At 46.4% G+C, this 18,477-nt stretch overlaps 2 protein-coding genes across 3 annotated transcripts in view; one reads left to right on the plus strand and one right to left on the minus strand.

The window, feature by feature from the left end:
• On the minus strand, positions 1–14,534 carry RWDD2B (RWD domain containing 2B). 2 transcript variants are annotated; one of them, XM_068270598.1, is made up of 5 exons: positions 14,438–14,534; positions 5,428–5,653; positions 3,910–3,977; positions 1,565–1,924; positions 1–339 (listed from the first exon to the last, which is right to left on the minus strand). In XM_068270598.1, exons 2-5 carry the CDS (start codon positions 5,638–5,640, stop codon positions 93–95), a joined length of 888 nt encoding a protein of 295 aa, XP_068126699.1. In that variant the 5' UTR covers positions 5,641–5,653; positions 14,438–14,534; the 3' UTR covers positions 1–92. The 2 variants fall into 2 exon arrangements, with proteins under 2 accessions (XP_068126699.1, XP_068126698.1); XM_068270597.1 differs by lacking the exon at positions 14,438–14,534 and adding an exon at positions 9,221–9,830.
• LOC137545265 (ubiquitin carboxyl-terminal hydrolase 16-like) overlaps positions 9,585–18,477 on the plus strand; it is a 129,220-nt gene continuing 120,327 nt past the window's right edge. Inside the window, exons 1-2 of the mRNA XM_068266383.1 lie at positions 9,585–9,999; positions 17,792–17,856. Of these exons, the coding sequence (XP_068122484.1) occupies positions 17,805–17,856 (52 nt within the window). The 5' untranslated portion in view covers positions 9,585–9,999; positions 17,792–17,804. The remainder of the gene's footprint in view (positions 10,000–17,791; positions 17,857–18,477) is intronic.

Here is an 18,477-nt window from a genome sequence, read left to right on the forward strand (position 1 = left end):
TTTAAAACCATACAAGAGTTTATTGCATAAAGAAAGTGTGTGTTTCAATGTAAACATGAAAATAATGTTCAGAGCTCTGTGTGACTCTCATCCTATCGTCCCTCTATCCCAAAGTACATGGGGAAGACATCGGCACAGTCTTTTTCCTGGAGGAAATGATAGAGCTGCCCCAGATCCATGTGGTTCCCTCGGGCCCCATGTACATCAAACGCCATCTCCTTGAGTGGTGGAAACTTCTTGTAGTCCTGGATGACTGCGCTTACATCGGAAAAGGAGCAGGATAGCGGAATGTCTTCTCTGTGCCTGATCAGGATTCGCTTCCATGTCAGTTTCCTTATTCTGTGGAAGAAAAAAGATCATGTTAGAGCAGCTCAGTAACCTTTGCGCAGCCACATACAGTAAAACTTAAAGAGAAACTCCGACCAAGAAGTGATCTTTAGCCCAATCAGTAGATGATACCCCTTTTTACATGAGAAATCTATTCCTTTTCACAAACAGACCATCAGGGGGCGCTGTATGACTGATATTGTGGTGAAACCCCTCCCACAAAGAAATTCCGAGTACGTATTCTTGGCAGTTTCCTGTCTGTGAACCTTGTTGCATTGTGGGAAATGGCTGTTTACAGCTGTTTCCAACTGCCAAAACAGCAAGCAGCAGCTACATCACTTGCAGCAGTAAAAAATGTCACCATGTGATAAATGTCAGAATATAAATCAGGGATTTAAAATATCTTACAATGGGCAAACACTGACTAAATCATTTATACATAATTATTGGAGTTCCTCTTTAAATAGTTATTGGCGCGTACCATCCCGTTTATTATTCCTTCCTAATCAGTATTGCTAAAACTTAAAGTGAACCAGAGACGAAGCACCCTCATGTATTTTACCATATATATCAGTGGGAACATTAGAGAAAACACCTACTTTGCTCTCTGCTCATTCTTCACTGCTCAGTCTTCTTGTTAGCAGCCCTGATAAAATCCCTGACTGTGCATTCAGTCTGGCTTTGATCAGCAATCATTATAGCAGATTCTGTCTTCCTTGATGTTTTTTCAAGCCCAAGCCTGCCCCCTTCTGGCTCTGCTATAACGACTTAGCTATAATGATTCCTGACTAAAGCCAGACTGAATGCTGAGTCTGGGATTTTATCAGGGCTGATAGCAAGCAGGCTGAGCAGTGAAGAATGAAACAGAGAGCAGGGTAGCGCTTCAATGTGAACCACCCGCATTTAATAACATGGGAAAATCAATACCTTGCTGATTGCACAGGGCAATACGCCGTTAAAAGCGCACAGAAACGGCCCTGATGTGAACAAGGCCTTAAACACATTTTTTAGTAAAAAAAAAAAAATGCATATATTTACATAGATCTGTAGATACATCAGTCCTGAAAGGGGGACAAATGAGGAAGAAAGAGGGACAGAGGGATTTGGTTCCCAAAGAAGGACTGTCCTTCCCAAAGAGGGACAGTTGGGAGCTCTGCTTCCATAAGGCTCTATCAGTGCCAGTCACCAACTGTTTGTCTCCGCTGGTTACAGTGGCACATTCACTGCAGATACACACCTGGACCAGAACTCCTCACAGGACTCCTGTATTCCCTCCACACACACAATGCCCGGCTTTCCCGGCATGCTGAACCCAGAAAGCCCCAACTCCTCCGACCACTCCAGTATATACTTCCTCTTCTGTTTGTTGTATATGTGGTGGCTGTATATCCATAGCCTGGTGAAGATGTTGTCTTCAGAAGTGACTGCTTGTGTTTGAGGATTGGTCGGAGAAGCAGGATTCAGGTAGGCAGAAGCATTGTCTTTCACCCATTCCACAGCACTTAGAATGCACACATCTCCACTGCTGTTAGTTTTTAGGTAGTCATTTATATCGGAATTGAGTTGAGTCTGTTGAGATCGAACCAGTGACGATGATCTATATAATTAAGCAAAAAGATGATTGTATTAACATGCCGGTTTTCTTTAATAGCACCCGCAATTATAAATATCCCCTGATCAGTGCTACATGCAGGGCAGCCATCAGGGGGGGGGGGGGGACAACTGACACTGCAGTGATGGGCCCAGGGCTTCTGGGGGCCCCGGGCCCCCCCAAAGAGCTGGAAGGACCGCATGTGCTGGCTGTAGGCCTGTGGCTCACTAACCAGCACACAGCGTACCAGTGCTGAGAGAAGAGTGACATCAGTGCTTGAACGTGGGGAGCAGATTAATGAGCCTACTACAGAGGACCTTCTATACTGGGGCACCACCTATATCTGGCTACAGGCTACCTATACTGGGGCACCACCTATAACTGGCTACTTATACTGGGGGAACGTATACCTGGCTACCTATACTGGGGGCACCTATGCCTGGATACCTATACTGGGGGCACCTATACCTGGCTAGGGCAGGGGGACGAGCTGAGACAGAAGGGGATGAAAGAGGCACAGGGGGGACTAGAGGTTGACAAAAGAGGCACAGGAAGAAAAGAGGGGGAAAAAAGAGAATGGATAAAGGACAGACCTACAAGTCCCTATCTCATTCGATAACTGGGGACTACCTGTATTTTGCTAGTATTTGGCTCCACCCACAACATGCCATGGTCATGCCCACTTTTTGCCACAACACGCACTTACTTTGTGCACTGACACGGGGGTGGCTAATGGGCGGGCACAGCAACCAGTGGGTTGGCCTGGGTGGGCAGGTCTGATGATGTGTCAGGGGCCCCGAAATTTCTAATGGCGGCCTTGGCTACATGCACATATTTATCATCAGATAAGCGCTTCCTTGACAGTGTGTGACAGTCAGCACGACTACCAAGCAAATGGTATTGTTTCAAAGGAAACGTCCATATCCCTCTCAGTTTAGGTTCCCTTTAAAGAGAACCCGAGGTGGTTATTGGGTGGGCAGATGGGACACAGAGGCATGTTCTCTGCCTCACGACATGTCTCTGTGCCCCCCTCCGCCACTCTCTGCCCCCCCCCCCCCCCGAGATTGACGACATTATTTGTCACCATCTTGGAAGTAAACACAGGGAGGAGGGATTCCCTGTTCAAAACCCCCGCCAGGGGCTTTCCTACAGGATCTCCAGGGCTGCCATTGGGCAGCACTCTCTCCCTAGCCACGCCTCCTGCCGCTCCCCTCCTCCCTGCACACTGGTGAGAGAAAGAATCTCTCTATCCAAAGTCGTGCCCCAGAGGTCACAAGAGTGAAATGAGCCAGTGCGGCCCACAGGAGCGGCGGTTTTTGAGGCTCAGCACCCCCGATCAGGTAGCCTACTTTTTTTTTTTTTTTTTTTATTATTATTATTTTATGAGCCCACCTCGGGCTCTCTTCCAATTACAAATTTTACCTCTTTCAGCACTTTCTTCAGACCAGTGACAGGGCCATTGTTTACATGTAGCTAGCAAACTAGCAGGTGCCAAATAGGCGTTTCCATTTCAGCAAATTCACTGCATTTCCCCTCATGCAAATTCGGATAGGGAAACGCAGGCTATAACAATCAATAGGCAGCCGTCCGATTCGCATGCACAGAAGATTAATGAATCGGATGGCATGGTGCATAACAACGCATCATGCATCTGAATCCCTATAGGCGTGAATGACACGGCTAGAAGTATTTGGATGTATCTTGCATCACAGCTGTGCCGGCATCGTTTGTACTGGAAACGGGGCTTCAAAAAAGGAACTTTAGTGAAAATTACATAATTAATATAACTGAGGAGGATAAGGGAATCCTCTTTAGGGTCCAGGGGCCTCCCCCTCCTGAGGTAAGCGCTCCCCACTAGCAAGACTCCCACTCCCTGAGACAGTATAGCGTTGCCTTTTAGGATATATTGCTCATCCCTAGTGGTGGGTACATTTTTTTTGTTTTATGAACTTTTGTGCCTACAGCCCGGTGAACAGGAATAGCCATATTACCTGACAACGATCTCTGGTGCGACATTTGGGTAGTGAGGAGGGTACGAACAATGCAAGGACAGCACGTGCTGCAAGAACAACAAAACACAAAAATACAAAGTAACTGAACAGCAAAGAAGAAAAAAAAATTATGACAGTGGTTGCCAGGAGTAACACAAAATATGTTTTACAAATCCAGAAATCCTTTAGGAATGAAATGTAGGCTCTCTAATGAAGACATTAAAGGACAATTGAAGTGAGAGGTATATGGAGGCTGACATATTTAATTCCTTTTAAAGGGACCCTGACCTGAGACGCTGGGTATGCTTTTAAGCATACTGACATCAATTAGCGATGTGTATACGCTTATCGGCCTCTCTGATAATCTCTTTGGGTCCCGGCTTGCCTGCAACCCTTTCCATGTAAATAGCGACCAAAGGCAGAAAGTCTTGCTGGCACCCCGAAAAGGAAGAATGCGGGTCCTTACAGCGCATGCGCAGGCTTGTTGGCTCTGTATGCTCTAAATTCCTCCCCCCCTCTGCCGCACGTTATAGTTCCGTGCGCGGAAAAAATATAAAGAGTGTCCCGTCCGGCATTAGAGGAGTTGTGGACATTGGGGAAGCCTTACTGATGCAAGTACAAAGCAGGTTTTTTTTGTTTGTTTGTTTGTTTTTAGTTATCCAGGTTTACTTTAAAGGACAACTGAAGTGAGACGGATATGCAGGCTGGCATATTTATTTCCTTTTAAGTAATACCTGTTCCCTGGCTGTCCTAATGATCCTCTGCCTCTAATACCAAGCCCTAGACTCTGAACAAACATGCAGCAGATCAGATGTTTTTGACATTATTGTCAGATCTGACAGAATTAGCTGCATGCTTGTTTCCCGTGTGATTCAGACACTACTGCAGCCAAATAGATCAGCAGAGCTGTCAGGGAACTGGTATTGTTTAAAAAGAAAATAAATATGGCAGTCTCCATATTTTCTTTACTACAGTTGTCCTTTAACCCCTAGAATTTGATTTGTAAGAAACCAGAGGTGTGAGACCTGCCTTATTTTATTTCCTTTTAAGCAATACTAGTTACCTGGCAGTCTAGTAATCAGCAGGGTCTAAATCACACACCTGAAAAAAGCATGTAGCTACATTTTTCATAGACATCTGATCTGCATGCTTATTCAGGGTCTATGGCTAAAATATTAAAGGCAGAGGATCAGCAGGACAGCCAGGCAATATGCATTATTTGAAAGGAAACAAACATGGCAGCCTCCATATCCCTCTCACCTCGAGTTCCCTTTAAAAATCCTCTTCATACACAGGTTGATAGCAGTACTGCCTTACAATACTTGACACCGGATTTCACCAGAAAGCAGATCAATAGAGACGGTCAATGAAATGTTGATAATCCTGGCTTGCATGCAAAAAAAATGCAAATTGTAAGCAGCCTGGAATGGGCCAATCACAAAGGCAGGAAGTGCATCTCATCGGCCATTGCTAGCGGCAGTACAGCACTGAATGCTTTGACCCCTCCCCTTCCTTTACCTGGGCATTTGCTGTATCTCCATCCTCCAGCTTCACAATCAGGGTGAACTGAATTTTGAATGTCGGTACGATCGTGCTCTGCTGCTCTGCGAAATCTCTCAGCTCCACCAGTGCCAGCTGGTCGGTGACTACAAACTCTTCCTCGCTCGGGAACATGCTGGAGAGGAGGTCTAACTCTGAGAGCTGGGCCTCTGCTTCCTCCAGGCTCAACATGGCCGGAAAGGATCTTGGGGAAAAAGCGCTAATCATTACTGCAGTCATAAATTATTCTAATCCGTATTGATCATATTGCTGTATCGCAGGGCTCAGGCCAACCATATATTAATCACAAGGATAGATGTAATGAGAATGTAATGTTTTAATATTACATCCCAAGCATAAGTGCAAGCTATGCCAAAACAACCTTAGTAAAAAAAGACCAAGATGATAATCTTGTAAAGATGCAGTGACCAGCACAGTCTCTAAAGGAAGTCTGAAATGAAAAATACTCAGCTAAGGAGGGAAAGCTCTGGGTCCTATAGAGGTCAGGAACCTTTTTGTCTGAGAGAGCCATAAACGCCACATATTTTAAAATGTAATTCCGTTAGAGCCATACCATATGTTTCAAACTGGGACAGTAGGGCTCACGTCCCTGTTGCCATTATTGTTGTGTATACAGTTGATCCGCCGGGCAGCGAAAGTGTCAGATGCGTCTTCAGCTTCTCTTGGATTTCAGTAACATCAGCAACTTCCCCGAGAGACAAACAGGAGAAATACAGACTAACAGCTTGAACAATTAGCTAGCTGACCTGGGGGTTGATTCACTTTATAGGACAATATCCCAGCATTGTGGCCCAATAGGTTGCCTGTCAAGTGACAGGCAGCCTATTGGGCCACTCAAAGTGTGGGGATCTCGTTCTACAAAGTCACTGGACCTGACAGGGTGGGACAATTGGAGCAGCCGTTGTTAGATTTGGGGTGGCGCAAGTAAGTTAGTAGTGCATGCTACAGGAGTAGCGTGCACTACTTTGAAAATGTTACTTGCTCTGCAACACTAAGCTGCGCTGCTTGAGCGGTGTAGCTTAGTGAATCAATCCCTACTGTGAGCCAGATGTAGCCATCAAAAGAGCCACATCTGGCTCCCGAGCCATAGGTTCCCTACCTCAGTATAGAGCCTTCACAGTCTCCTCACGGCCCCTCGTTCCCCCGCAGGCTCCCCCGTTAGCAGTCTACGACTTATGGGTCGTACACTGCTCTCTTCCATGTTGGGCTGGCTTCGGGAGTCTTCAGAAGCACTCCGGCTTCCGAAGATGAGCTGCTCAGTACTGCGTGTGTGCCCTCTCTCCCGTGTGCGCAGTACAGAGCCGCGCATCTTTGGAAGCCCAAGTGTTTCCGAAGACTTCCAAAGTCTCCCACGCTGGGAGATTCAAACGGTGGAGCCTGCAGGGGAACGAGGACACCGAGAGGAGAACGTGAAGGCTCTATAGGACCCAGAGCCTTCCTGTAACGATTGGTGTCAGCTAACAGATTTTCTGATTATTGGTGATCTGCAGTATCACCAATAATACAGATGCTATACCTGATTATGTGGTGATCTGCAGAATCACCAATAATGCTAGTATGGGCCAGATACAAGACTACCAATGTGAGATAGTGTTTGGTGTAACAGTAATTAGGAGGAGTAATACAATTAGTACTGCACTAACGATCCCCTGTGGAACAGGTGATACGAACTGTATTGCAGCCTAGGCATAGTTGATACAGAAGGTACTGCAGCCTAAGTGTAGGCAATACAGACAGTAATTTCCCTCACCAGTGGCTAGGCCCACTGGTGCGGGTAGCGAGGTTAGACAGGCAGAGTAGGCAACGAGCGGACAGGTACAGTACAGAAATGGAAGACTGATTCAGCGTCAATAACAAGGAGGGTCGGCAACGTGAATCAGATGGCTGAGGTACAGAATCGACAAACAGGAGGATAGTCAGAGTAAGCAGAAAGTCATAACAAATAAACAATGCAATTAGTACTTTAAGCTATCAACAGAATCTGGCTAAGTGTGGATCCCCGGCTCCGGCCGGTTCGAGCACACTTTGGGATCTGACTAGGGTCTCAGCGCTAACACGATAGCATTTGCAACAGCAGACGAGGAGCTACTGACAGGCCTGTCCTATATATACCCAACCATGCTCCACAGCGCCGCCCCAGTCACTCAGTCAATCCGGACGCTGGCTGGAATCAGCTGACCGCTCCTAGATGCATAAAGGTCCTGTCGCTCGGCGCGCGCGTAGCCCTTAACCTGTGAGCAATAGAAGGACCAGGCAAAGTCTCAGCATGTAACCGCGTGGCAGAGGCCGCTGGCTGATACGCGGAGATAGCCGCCATGCCGCTTGTCTCTGCAGCCGTATCTCCGCTATCTATTACACTTCCCTCTCCTTAGGTGAATATCTATTTTTTGTTTTTTTATATATTCACTTCAAACTTGCTTTAAAGTGTACCTGAGGCGGTAAATTTTTTTTAGATACTTAAAGGGGCACTATGGCGAAAAATTTGAAATATGTGCAAACATATACAAATAAGGCCCGGTTCACATTAGCGGTTGTTTGCCAAACGGACCGGATGACCTGACCGGATCCGGACCGTACGGTTCTGATCCGGATCCGATCCGGATCCGGTCAGGTTGCATCAGGTGGCAATCAGGATGCGATCCGGATCCGTTTGGCAAAATATACGTAAAAAAAAAAAAAAATGTTGGGGTCTGGGAGGTCAGCAGAAGGGGGACCTGTGGAATCAGGCCCTCTGCTGTTTAGCACTCACCTCCACCTCCGACATGCTGCCAACATCCTGCCAACACCTCCAGCTCGTGCTGCTCCACTCCAAAATGCTTGCCCATGTGTCCCCAGCCAATATCGCCGCAAAAATCCGCATAGGAAGTGGGGTAGAAGATCCGGATTTCTCAGCCAGTGTGTTGTGCGGCCTCCGGTTCCCATTTGTTTGTATTGGCCGGATGGTGCAGTCCGGCTCCGCCCCGGATACGGCTGCCGGAGGGGCCGGATGAAAAAATAGCGCATGTTGGAACGGAGGCCGGAGTCCGGATCCGGCCCGGATCCGGTCCGGCTCCGGTTCTGCAGAACGGACCCATGTGAACGGACGCATAGGCTTTAATTGCTATGCCGTGCGTCCGTTCCGTCCGTTCTGCAGGCGGTGCGGCTCCGGCACGGCGATTCCGGAGGGCCACCGCAAGTGTGAACCGGGCCTAAGAAGTATGTTTTTTTCCAGAATAAAATGAGCCATAAATTACTTTTCTCCTATGTTGCTGTCATTTACAGTAGGTAGTAGAAATCTGACAGAAGCGACAGGTTCTGGACTAGTCCATCTCTACATAGGGGATTCTCTATGACACAGAGGCATGTTCTCTGCCTCATGACATGCCTGAGCCCCCTGTCTTAAGTAGTCTACTTTTTTAAAATTGTATGAGCCCACCTCGGGCTATCTTTAAGTCTCACATAACCGACATGCCTGAGTGGATAACAGGGACTATTCTTTGGAGTTTCTTTTATACTACACGTTCAGAGATTTGTGCTTTTAATTGGCCGGTTGCTCAGGCAAACAGATTCTGAATATTAGAAACAGGTTGTGTAGGTAAGCTCTCATACTACACGAAGGTGGTAAAATTGGCAGTCACTGGCCAATCAAAATTGGATGTGCGTATCCGGTTTAAAAGTAAACAGTCCACTCACACAGATCCAGCTCTTGTAGAACTACAAGTCCCAGCATATGGACATGCAGACTGCTGACCATACACTTTGTCACTCTTACCTACAGCTTTGTAAAACTTCTTCCAGCTCTTTCTGTATTACATGGAGTCTATGGACTGCAGATGATCATCTCCAACTAGAGGTCCAGAGTTCTGGTGACAGGTGTGATCTGCTGGCAGTCATGCTGATCTGCTTCACTGAGGACAGGTAACCCCAAAAACATGAAATATACCCCAGCAATTTACTTCCACATTCCACACTTCAAAATGGCCAGCATAAATATAACACGTTAAACTGCTGTCACTTTTTTCTTTTCTTTTTATAAATCAGAAAAAAAATGTCTTCAATATGTGCATCTGGCAGCCATTTTCTCGTAGACTCGATCTCTCTAGAATCCCAGCACGTAGCTTCGTCAGCATGCCTGATGTATCGGAGACAGGAAGAGAGACCCTCAGTAGCTACTCCCCTTCCCCTCCCTACTCCTATTATTCACTGCTTGTCCCTGGAATCCAGCTCTGAGTTTTGTCTCCACTTTGGCAGCCATTTTGTTGTATACATTTCCCTAGCTTTCCAATACTTTTGGTCTCCGAAAAAATGGCGGATCCTCCTGGCGCTGAGACCTCAAATTGAGGACATTTTCCGTGATTTTTGATGAGCTGAGTTGTTCCTCTTGTTCGCAGTGCTGGGGAAGACCCGGAAGAGTAGTGCTAAGCCGGTAACGTGTAGAGAGAGGGGTGGACCGGATCCGGGGGAGACTTCAGACACCCTCTGCTTGCTCATCATCGTTGTAGAGGCACAACAACTGACTGCCACATGTTATTGCTGGACTGACCTTTGCAGGTAGGTGGCCCATGATCACCCTGCCATGTGTTGCCTATAAGGGTAGTTTCAGCTCCATCTGTTGTGGTGAAGTGAGAGGAATATGGAGGGTGCCAAATGTATTTCCTTTTAAATAATGCTAGGTGCCTGGCTGGCAGTCTTGCTTATCTTACTTGTGTTGCATTAGTAGTGTCGTGTCTGTATTGCCCACCCAAACTTAAAAAGTGTACCCAAGATGGGAAAAAAAATAAGACCTTCTAATCTGGGGTTTATTCTAGCCCCCATAGTCTTTAAAGGTCAGCGAATAAATACATCTGTCTTTACTTACCTGGGGCTTCTTCCAGCCCATAGAAGCCACGTGTCTCCCTCGCCGCAGCTCTGGTATTCTCCGGGTCCCACTGGCACCCTCTGCAGGGGGTCAGTGTCTTCTGCGCATGCGCTGCACAAGAACACGCCCACATCATCATTTTTGACGCATACTATTGAACGAAAACGGTGCGTGCGGCAAATAAAAAAAAATTAAAAACAGTACTGAGCATGTGCAAACATCCGAACGCAGCCAAATACGAGTATAACGCACAGCATGCTGCACTTTAATTGAACGTGCAGCGTTATACTCTAACGCAACGTGGGCACTGTGAACAGCCCATTGATTTTTCATTGCTGTGAGTTGGGCTGCGTTACATGCTGCTCTAACGTTTGCCTGTAATGTCCCACTGTATATATACTTGGGGCTTCCTCCAGGCTGACCTCTCCCTTCTTCTGCGCTGTCTGGATAGTCCGCAGTTGGCCCGGAAAAGTCTGGTCTGGGGCATACTGCGCATGCATGGCCTGGCTGCGCGCATGCTCCCATGGCTAAGCGTGTACTGCGCAGGTGCGATGGGGTGTGCATGCACCGACTGGAGGATTTTCCAGAGCCAATTGTGGACTATCCTAATAGCGCAGAAAAACAAAAGGGAGCCTTCGGCCTTGAAAGGGATAGAGGAAGCCCCAGGTATGTATATTACCCCGCCATCTCGGGTACCCTTTAACCATTTAACGGCAAGCATACGTATTAAAACGTCATGCTTTCCCCTATTAATGGCAACATGACGTTTTAATACGTCGCGCGTTCCCGCCGCCGCTCCGCACGTGTCCGCGCTGCTACCGCCGCCGTTTCCGTCGGGTTCCCGTGCTGGGTGATTGGGGAAGAGGACCGAGCGGTCCTCTACCCAATCGCACTGCCTGGAGTGAATGGACGCGACCGCGAACAGCGGCCGCATCCATTCACAAAACAGGAAACTGTCACAGTTGCTAAAATGTAAAAAGAAAAAAAAAGTGATCACTTCCTAATGGGAGAGTGTTCACTAGCGCCATCTTGTGGCCAAAAAGTATATTGCACATACAGGCAAATACATAATATCCACACAATATTAATAAAATTAAATTACATTTCCACCCTTTCCCCCCCTCAAAGAAAACCCACTTTTAAAAAAAAATCAGCTATAAATAAATAGTTGCCTTAGGGACTCAGCTTTTTTAACCTTTTTGGGACCATGTGAATGAGATCCTACGCCGCACTTGTGGCTGTTCTAGCCTGATGCGGCGTAGGATCTACGCCGGCCCGCAATTTCCGCTCCCGACGCGATCGTGCGCACCCGGAGGGGGAGATTAAGCTGTCATATGACAGCGACATCTCCCCCGAGTGATCAGCAGCCATCGCGTATGGCTGCTGATCACACGATCACTACGATCGCTGTCGGATCGTAGTGATCTGTTTGACAGCTGCGGCGGCAGGGGGGGGGGAAAGAAGAGGATCCACTCACCTCCCTGCCGTTCCAGCGACGATCGGCGCCCCCCTCCGCTCTGGCCGGCATCTCCGCTTCATCTGACGACAGCGCCGGGTCCCGGCTTGATGACGTCATCAAGCCGCGACCCGGAACTGCTCGTCAGACAGAACGGAGATGCCGGCCGGAGAAGAGGGTCCCGTGCGGCTCATCGCTGGAGCCTGGAAGGTAAGTGAAGGCTGCGGGCAGAAGGGGGAGGCACAGGCCACCATGGGGGACACCACTCTAGCCAGCCACACACGGGATCCGGCCGCCTGACCCCCCCAAACGCGCGCACCCCCTTCCCGCGCAAAATGCCTGGTCCTTAAGGGGGGGTAGGTGGCCGGTCCCGAAAAGGTTAATCTATATTGTATGAGGGAAAAATAATTTTACTTTATTACACAGGGGCTTGTAATTATGGCCAGAACAAAAACAAAACAGAAAAAGGTACTTATCCGTTAGCCGGGCGCATCCGGCAGGTGGCGCTAATTACTATTCCCCCTCCAGGCCGACATGGATAGTAGGGAAAGATGTAACTCTGGTGGAGTTTTGTCGCCACCTAGAGGATGCGCCCGGCTAACGGATAAGTACCCAGAAAAATAACACCTATATTTCAAAATAATATATTGTCGCCATACATTGTGATAGGGACATAATTTAAACGGTTTAATAATCGGGACTACTGGGCAAATACAATGTGTTGGTTTTATCAACAGGAGCATGTTTAATTTTAAAACTATAATGGCTGAAAACTGAGAAATAACGATTTTTTTCCCATTTTTTTTTTTTGTATTTTTCCAATTAAAATGCAATTAGAATAAAAAAATTCGTAGCAAAATGTACTACCCACAGAAAGCCTAATTGGTGGCGGAAAAAACGAGGTATAGATCATTTCCTTGTGATAAGTAGTAATATAGTTATTAGGGAATAAAAGGGAGGAGCACTGACAGGTGAAAATTGCTCTGGTCCGTTAGGGTAAAAACCCTTGGGGGTGAACTGGTTAAAGGGAACCAGAGACAAAATAAAGAAAATATTTTTTTTTTCGCTCCTACGCCGCCATCCTCCGCTGCCTGCAACTACGAGCACCGGCTCCCGTCACTGACGTCATCGGAGCCAGGCTACGCAGGAGAAATTATTTGTGTGCCCCCCCATCTAGCCATTCATCAGCCTATGTTCAAATCTATTCCTCTACTGATAACCTAATTATTTATTTCCCCATGCTCCGGCTATTGTCGGCACATGAATCACACAGTGAGCTCCGCTATAGCCGTAATTCACACTACGGCTTATGATGGCGCCCAAATCGCCTGTCTCGCCATCTCACACCTGTAGTATGGATTGCAGTTAAAATCCAAGTAGCCTTTGCAGCAATATAATACATTGCAGTCTCCCATATTCCACATAACTGAGTTAGCCAAACATGCCTGCCATTCTTTCAGTTGATAAAGTGAGAGGTTAATGGCACCCAAAGCTATTGTTCTGCCTAGGGCTTTGACTACCGCTAAAGGGTACCTGAATTAAGTAAAAATGTACAGAGTGGCCAAACCTGGAGTTTTCCAGCACCCTAAACTCCATGCCTCCTCAGCTTTGCCAGCCTCTCCTCCATCTTTGAGCTGTGCCCCCAGTTGAAAGCTATGACTGATTCCAGTCAGAGCAAGGAGGCATTCTCTGTCCCCTCAGTGCGCCTTCTTTGACCAGGAAGCGTTCTGGGCGTGCTTAGTTCAGAAACATTTGTAACTGCCCAGAATGCCTTGACAGTTTTGGGCCAGTGTGCACAGAGGGCGCATGGAGTGGACAGAGCATGTGCGCTTCAGGGATGACTAGGGAGCAATATCGTAGCTCAAAGACAGAAGAGAGGCCGGTGAACTGAGGGCCAGTTTATGAGGACACTGGCAAAGCCCCAGGTATGGCCACCTTGTGTTTCGGTTGAGGTGTGTTCTTATCTTGGTCGGCGTCAGTGCGATTAGCTATTTAGCTGTAAGTCTTCCGAGTCTGATTAGCCCCAAATACAAATATGCAAACAGTTTGCTGTTTGGGGCAGGTGCAACCATGCAATAAGTGTCACCCAATGGGAATCAGAACCTGACCCCTCTAGCCACATTACATTTCCAGGCCGAGGCTGTGCAGACGCTGCTTGCTTGCGAGCGAGGTGTTCTGCTCTCTGCAAAGGGGGGGAGAGTGGAGTGTCGTGGCCGATACATTACGCAGCGGGCTGGGCAAACAGGCATTGCTGGGCTGAGTTGATCCACCTGGCGTAATGCTGGCCAGCCGGCGATCGGGTGCTGCTGTACGCACACCAGATTGTTGGCAGATACGGTTGTTATCAGCTGCCTTTAATCTGGCGTTATTGTATCTTTCTCATAGGGACACAGACAACAATGCGCGAAAGTGTTGCTGCCATTTGAAGAAACAGCATCCCGGATGTAACGAGACAACTGTAACGAGAGAGATATGGAGGCTGCTATATTTATTTCCTTTTAAAGGGGCACTATGGCGAAAAATTTTAAAATTTAAAATATGTGCAAAATAAACAAATACTGTATATTTTAACTGGAAAAGTTGGGGGGTCGTCTTATACGCCGGAATATACGGTAAGTACATTTTTTCCAGAGTAAAATGAGCCATACATTTTTTCCTATGCTGCTGTCACTTACTGTAGGTAGTAGAACTTTGACAGAAGCGACAGGTTTTGAACTAGTCCATCTCTTTTATAGGGTATTCTCAGGGATTTATTTATTTTCAAAAGCACTTAGTGAATGGCAGTTGCTTTGTCCAACTGCCAAAAAACTGTCTAGCGAGCAGGGAGGCTGGCCAGCATCATTGTTTAAATCCTTTTTAGGGAATATCTTTATAAAGATTAAAAGCCTTGCTGAGAATCCCCTATGAAGAGAAGGACTAGTCCAGTGATCTGCAAATGTGGCTCTCCAGCTGTTAAAGAGAACCCGAGGTGGGATTTAATTATGTTACTGGGGCACAGAGGCTGGTTGTGCACACTAAGACCAGCCTCCGTTGCCCCATGGTGTGCCTCCATGCGGGGGGTATAGCGGCGCGCAGGGGGGACATGGAGGCACACCATGGGGCAACGGAGGCTGGTCTTAGTGTGCACAACCAGCCTCCGTGCCCTAGTAACATAATTAAATCCCACCTCGGGTTCTCTTTAAGGAACTACAAGTCCCACAATGCATTTGCCTTTATGAATGATGACTGTGGCTGTCAGACTCCCGCAATGCATTGTGGGACTTGTAGTTCCTTAACAGCTGGAGAGCCAAGTTTGCAGATCACTGAACTAGTCCAAAACCTGTCGCTTCTGTCATTTTTCTACTACCTACTGTAAGTGACAGCAACATAGAAGAAAAGTAATTTATGGCTCATTTTACTCTGGAAAAAAACGTACTTCTTATTTGTCTAGCACATATTTTAAATTTTACAATGTTTCGCCATAGTGCCCCTTTAAGCAATACCAGTTGCCTGGAAGTCCTGCTGACCCTCTGCCTTTAATGCTTTTCACTACATACCCTAAACAAGCATGCAGATCAGGTGTTTCTGACATTACTGTCAGATCTGACAAGAGTAGTCACATGCTTGTTTCTGGTGTTACTCAGACACTACTGCAGCCAAATAGACCAGCAGGGCTGCCAGGCAACTGGTATTGTTTAAAAGGAAATTAATGGCAGCCATATCCCTCTTGTTACAGTTGTCCTTTAAATGAGCACCTGTACACACTCACGGCCTCCTCAAGCCAAATTCCACTTAACTTGTGGGCGCTATTTTTTATTTATTTATTATTATTTATATAATCCGGTTTATTTTATAAAACAGTATCAGAATTCTCCCTGAGGAAGTAAAATAAAATAATGTGAAAAAAGAGAGAACCATTTTGTAAGAAACAAAGTATGTCATAAACAGTAGGTAAATCAAATAGTACCATGACCCTTAGACTTACATTGCAAGATGCGTCAAACGTAAACCTGCATGGGCGTAGTGCCCAATTCAAATAATAAAAGCGAGTAGTAGAAAAGTCAATCAAGTTTAGAGCAAATAGGACCAATCAGTGGAGTGCCTAACCCCTATACAACCTGCCCCTATTATTATTATTATAGATTTATAAAGCACCAACATATTTTGTGGCACTGATTCAGAGTTGGCTCTTCCAGTTCAGGGGTGCTCAACCAGTCATCCCATATTTTCTGAACTTGAAAAGGGGCCCCTCTGGGCAAATATTAGTCCAGTCCAGATAGAAAATTGTTGGCAAACTTTTTTGTTGTTGTTCGTTCCTGACAAGGGCAATCGGGCATTTGTACAGAGCATTAGGGCTGATGATGATGCTCTATAGATGGGTGCAGTGCAGCCATGCATGATCTTGCTTTGCTTGCAGCTGTGTGTACATCCATACAACACTATAAAACTCTTTCCTAGCAGAAAATGGCTCCTGAGAGCAAGAAAGAGATAAAAAGGGGAATTTCTTATCAGTGAGGTTCACACTGTAGTCACTTCCTGTCTGAGTCAAGACTGAGTCAGCCAATTATATACCTGATATTTAACTCTTTCAGGCAGAGAAAGAAAAAAAGGAACACAGCATAGTTATTTGTGTGCTAGGCACTGTACATACACATGTCTATCTCATCATGTCACATGTCACTTCGGGTATCCTTTAAGAGTAAACAGGTAGTCAGGAATTGGTTTCCGAAGGAGGAGCACACTTTTTAAAGCGGACCCAAACCAAACATTTTTTTCATTCAAAATATTTAGTTGCACCACTCTGACACATACAAAGATAAATAAATACTCCTTCAAGCCTATGAGCATTTCAGTGCATGCTTTTCACCCTTCTCTTTTCATAACTAGGGTTATACAGGTGGCAGCCATTACTTCTGAGCTTAGTAGGAGGTTTTAGATCATGGGTGTGTTTGGCATCAGCTACCCTCCCTCACAGGGGCGTCGTCTATGTGAAATCTCACCCTGTGACATTATCAGTAGCAGCCTGTGTTTTTTTTATCTTCTCCACCAGTCTGCCGGATTCTTTCCCGGCAATATGAAAGGAAGGGAGGGGTTCCTCCAACAAATGTAAAATATTTTGTATTTGTCATTATGCAGCTGAAAAAAAGCTGCTATTAATTATTATAATTTAGAAAACAGATTTTATTTATGAAATCTTGTGTTTTTAATTTGGGTCAACTTCTATAATACGCCATAAAAGTTGAATAGCTGTTCCCCTGACGACGGCGAAAGGTCGAAACCGGTTGGGAAAGAGAGCGGTCAAGCTATCCGGCATTGGGTTTACAGCCCCTAAGCACTTTATTGGTGTTTTTTGTGACTATTGTGTAATGTGAATTGACGCAACAGAGACCAGTGTGCATGGACCCACAATGTGAGTGACTCTATTACAACTTTGTTTTTATGGTGTTTTATTTAAATTTACTCCCCCTTTGGAAACCAATACCTGACTGTTCATTTATATTTATGGTAGAGGCTCCTTGTCTATGTGTATTGGGTGGCTGCGGGTGGTTTATCAGGGTTGTGGTACAATATGTGAAAACGACATGGCAACTGACTGAAACACGCAGGTCAGAGGTGGCAGTGACGCTGTTGTACGAGAGGATTCGCCGCCGCGAGACTTGGGCGCAGGATACAGCCGATATACAGCTTACCCTGCTGCTGCACAAGTCCCGGCGGCGTTAATTACTCTTCCCCCCTCTAGGGCCACATGTGGATGGTGGGGAATGATGTAATTCGTCTTCCAGCTGTTGCTAGAGGCTGAATTACAGCGGTTTAAAAGTAACTTCAGCTCCGTCTTCTGACAGCGCCGAAGTTACTCCGTGTGCGCCGCTATAGCGGTAATTCCTATCCCAGTCTATGGTGATGACTCCTGCGCTGGATTGCCAGTTTTCGGTGTCGCTGTGATGCCGCCGGAAGCCACTTTTGGGCCTTGTGACGGTTTATTCAGCCATTGCAGAAGCCGCTGGTGTGCTGCATAATCTGAGATCCTGTTTTATTTGCTTATGTTGCAGGTATAGCAGCAACATGGTGAAGAAGAAAGCCAGGAACCTCCCTGAGCCAGAATCACAGGGTGCAGGTATTGTTAGATGTATTCTTATTGCACATCATTATCTCCACATCTTCTGCAGCATTTTACAAGATGCAGTCATGTCTCTAACTGCCCCACATAAGAGCTCACAATCTAATCCCTATCACAGCCTAATGTCCTACCATTGTATTAATATGTATTTATATAGCACTGACATCTTCTGCAGCAGATTACAGTGTACATAGCCATGTCACTGACTGTCCTCAGAGGATCTCACAATCGAATCCTGCCATAGTCCTAGTCTAATGTCCTACTATGTTATTACATCTTCTGCAGCACTTTACTGAGCACATAGTTATGTCACTGACTGTCCTCAGAGGAGCTCACTATCTAATCCTACCATAGTCATAGTCTAATGTCCAATCATATTATTATTATGTATTTATATAGCACTGACATCTTCTGCAGCACATTACAGAGTACATAGTCATGTCACTGACTGTCCTCAGAGGAGCTCACAACCTAATCCCACCATGATTATAGTCTCATGGCGCTACCATATTATTATGTATTTATATAGCACTGACATCTTCTGCAGCAATGTACAGAGTACATAGTCATGTCACTGACTGTCCTCAGAGGAGCTCACAATCTAATCTTACCCTAATC

Source organism: Hyperolius riggenbachi, chromosome 2, assembly GCF_040937935.1.
Source record: "Hyperolius riggenbachi isolate aHypRig1 chromosome 2, aHypRig1.pri, whole genome shotgun sequence".
NCBI lineage: Eukaryota > Metazoa > Chordata > Amphibia > Anura > Hyperoliidae > Hyperolius > Hyperolius riggenbachi.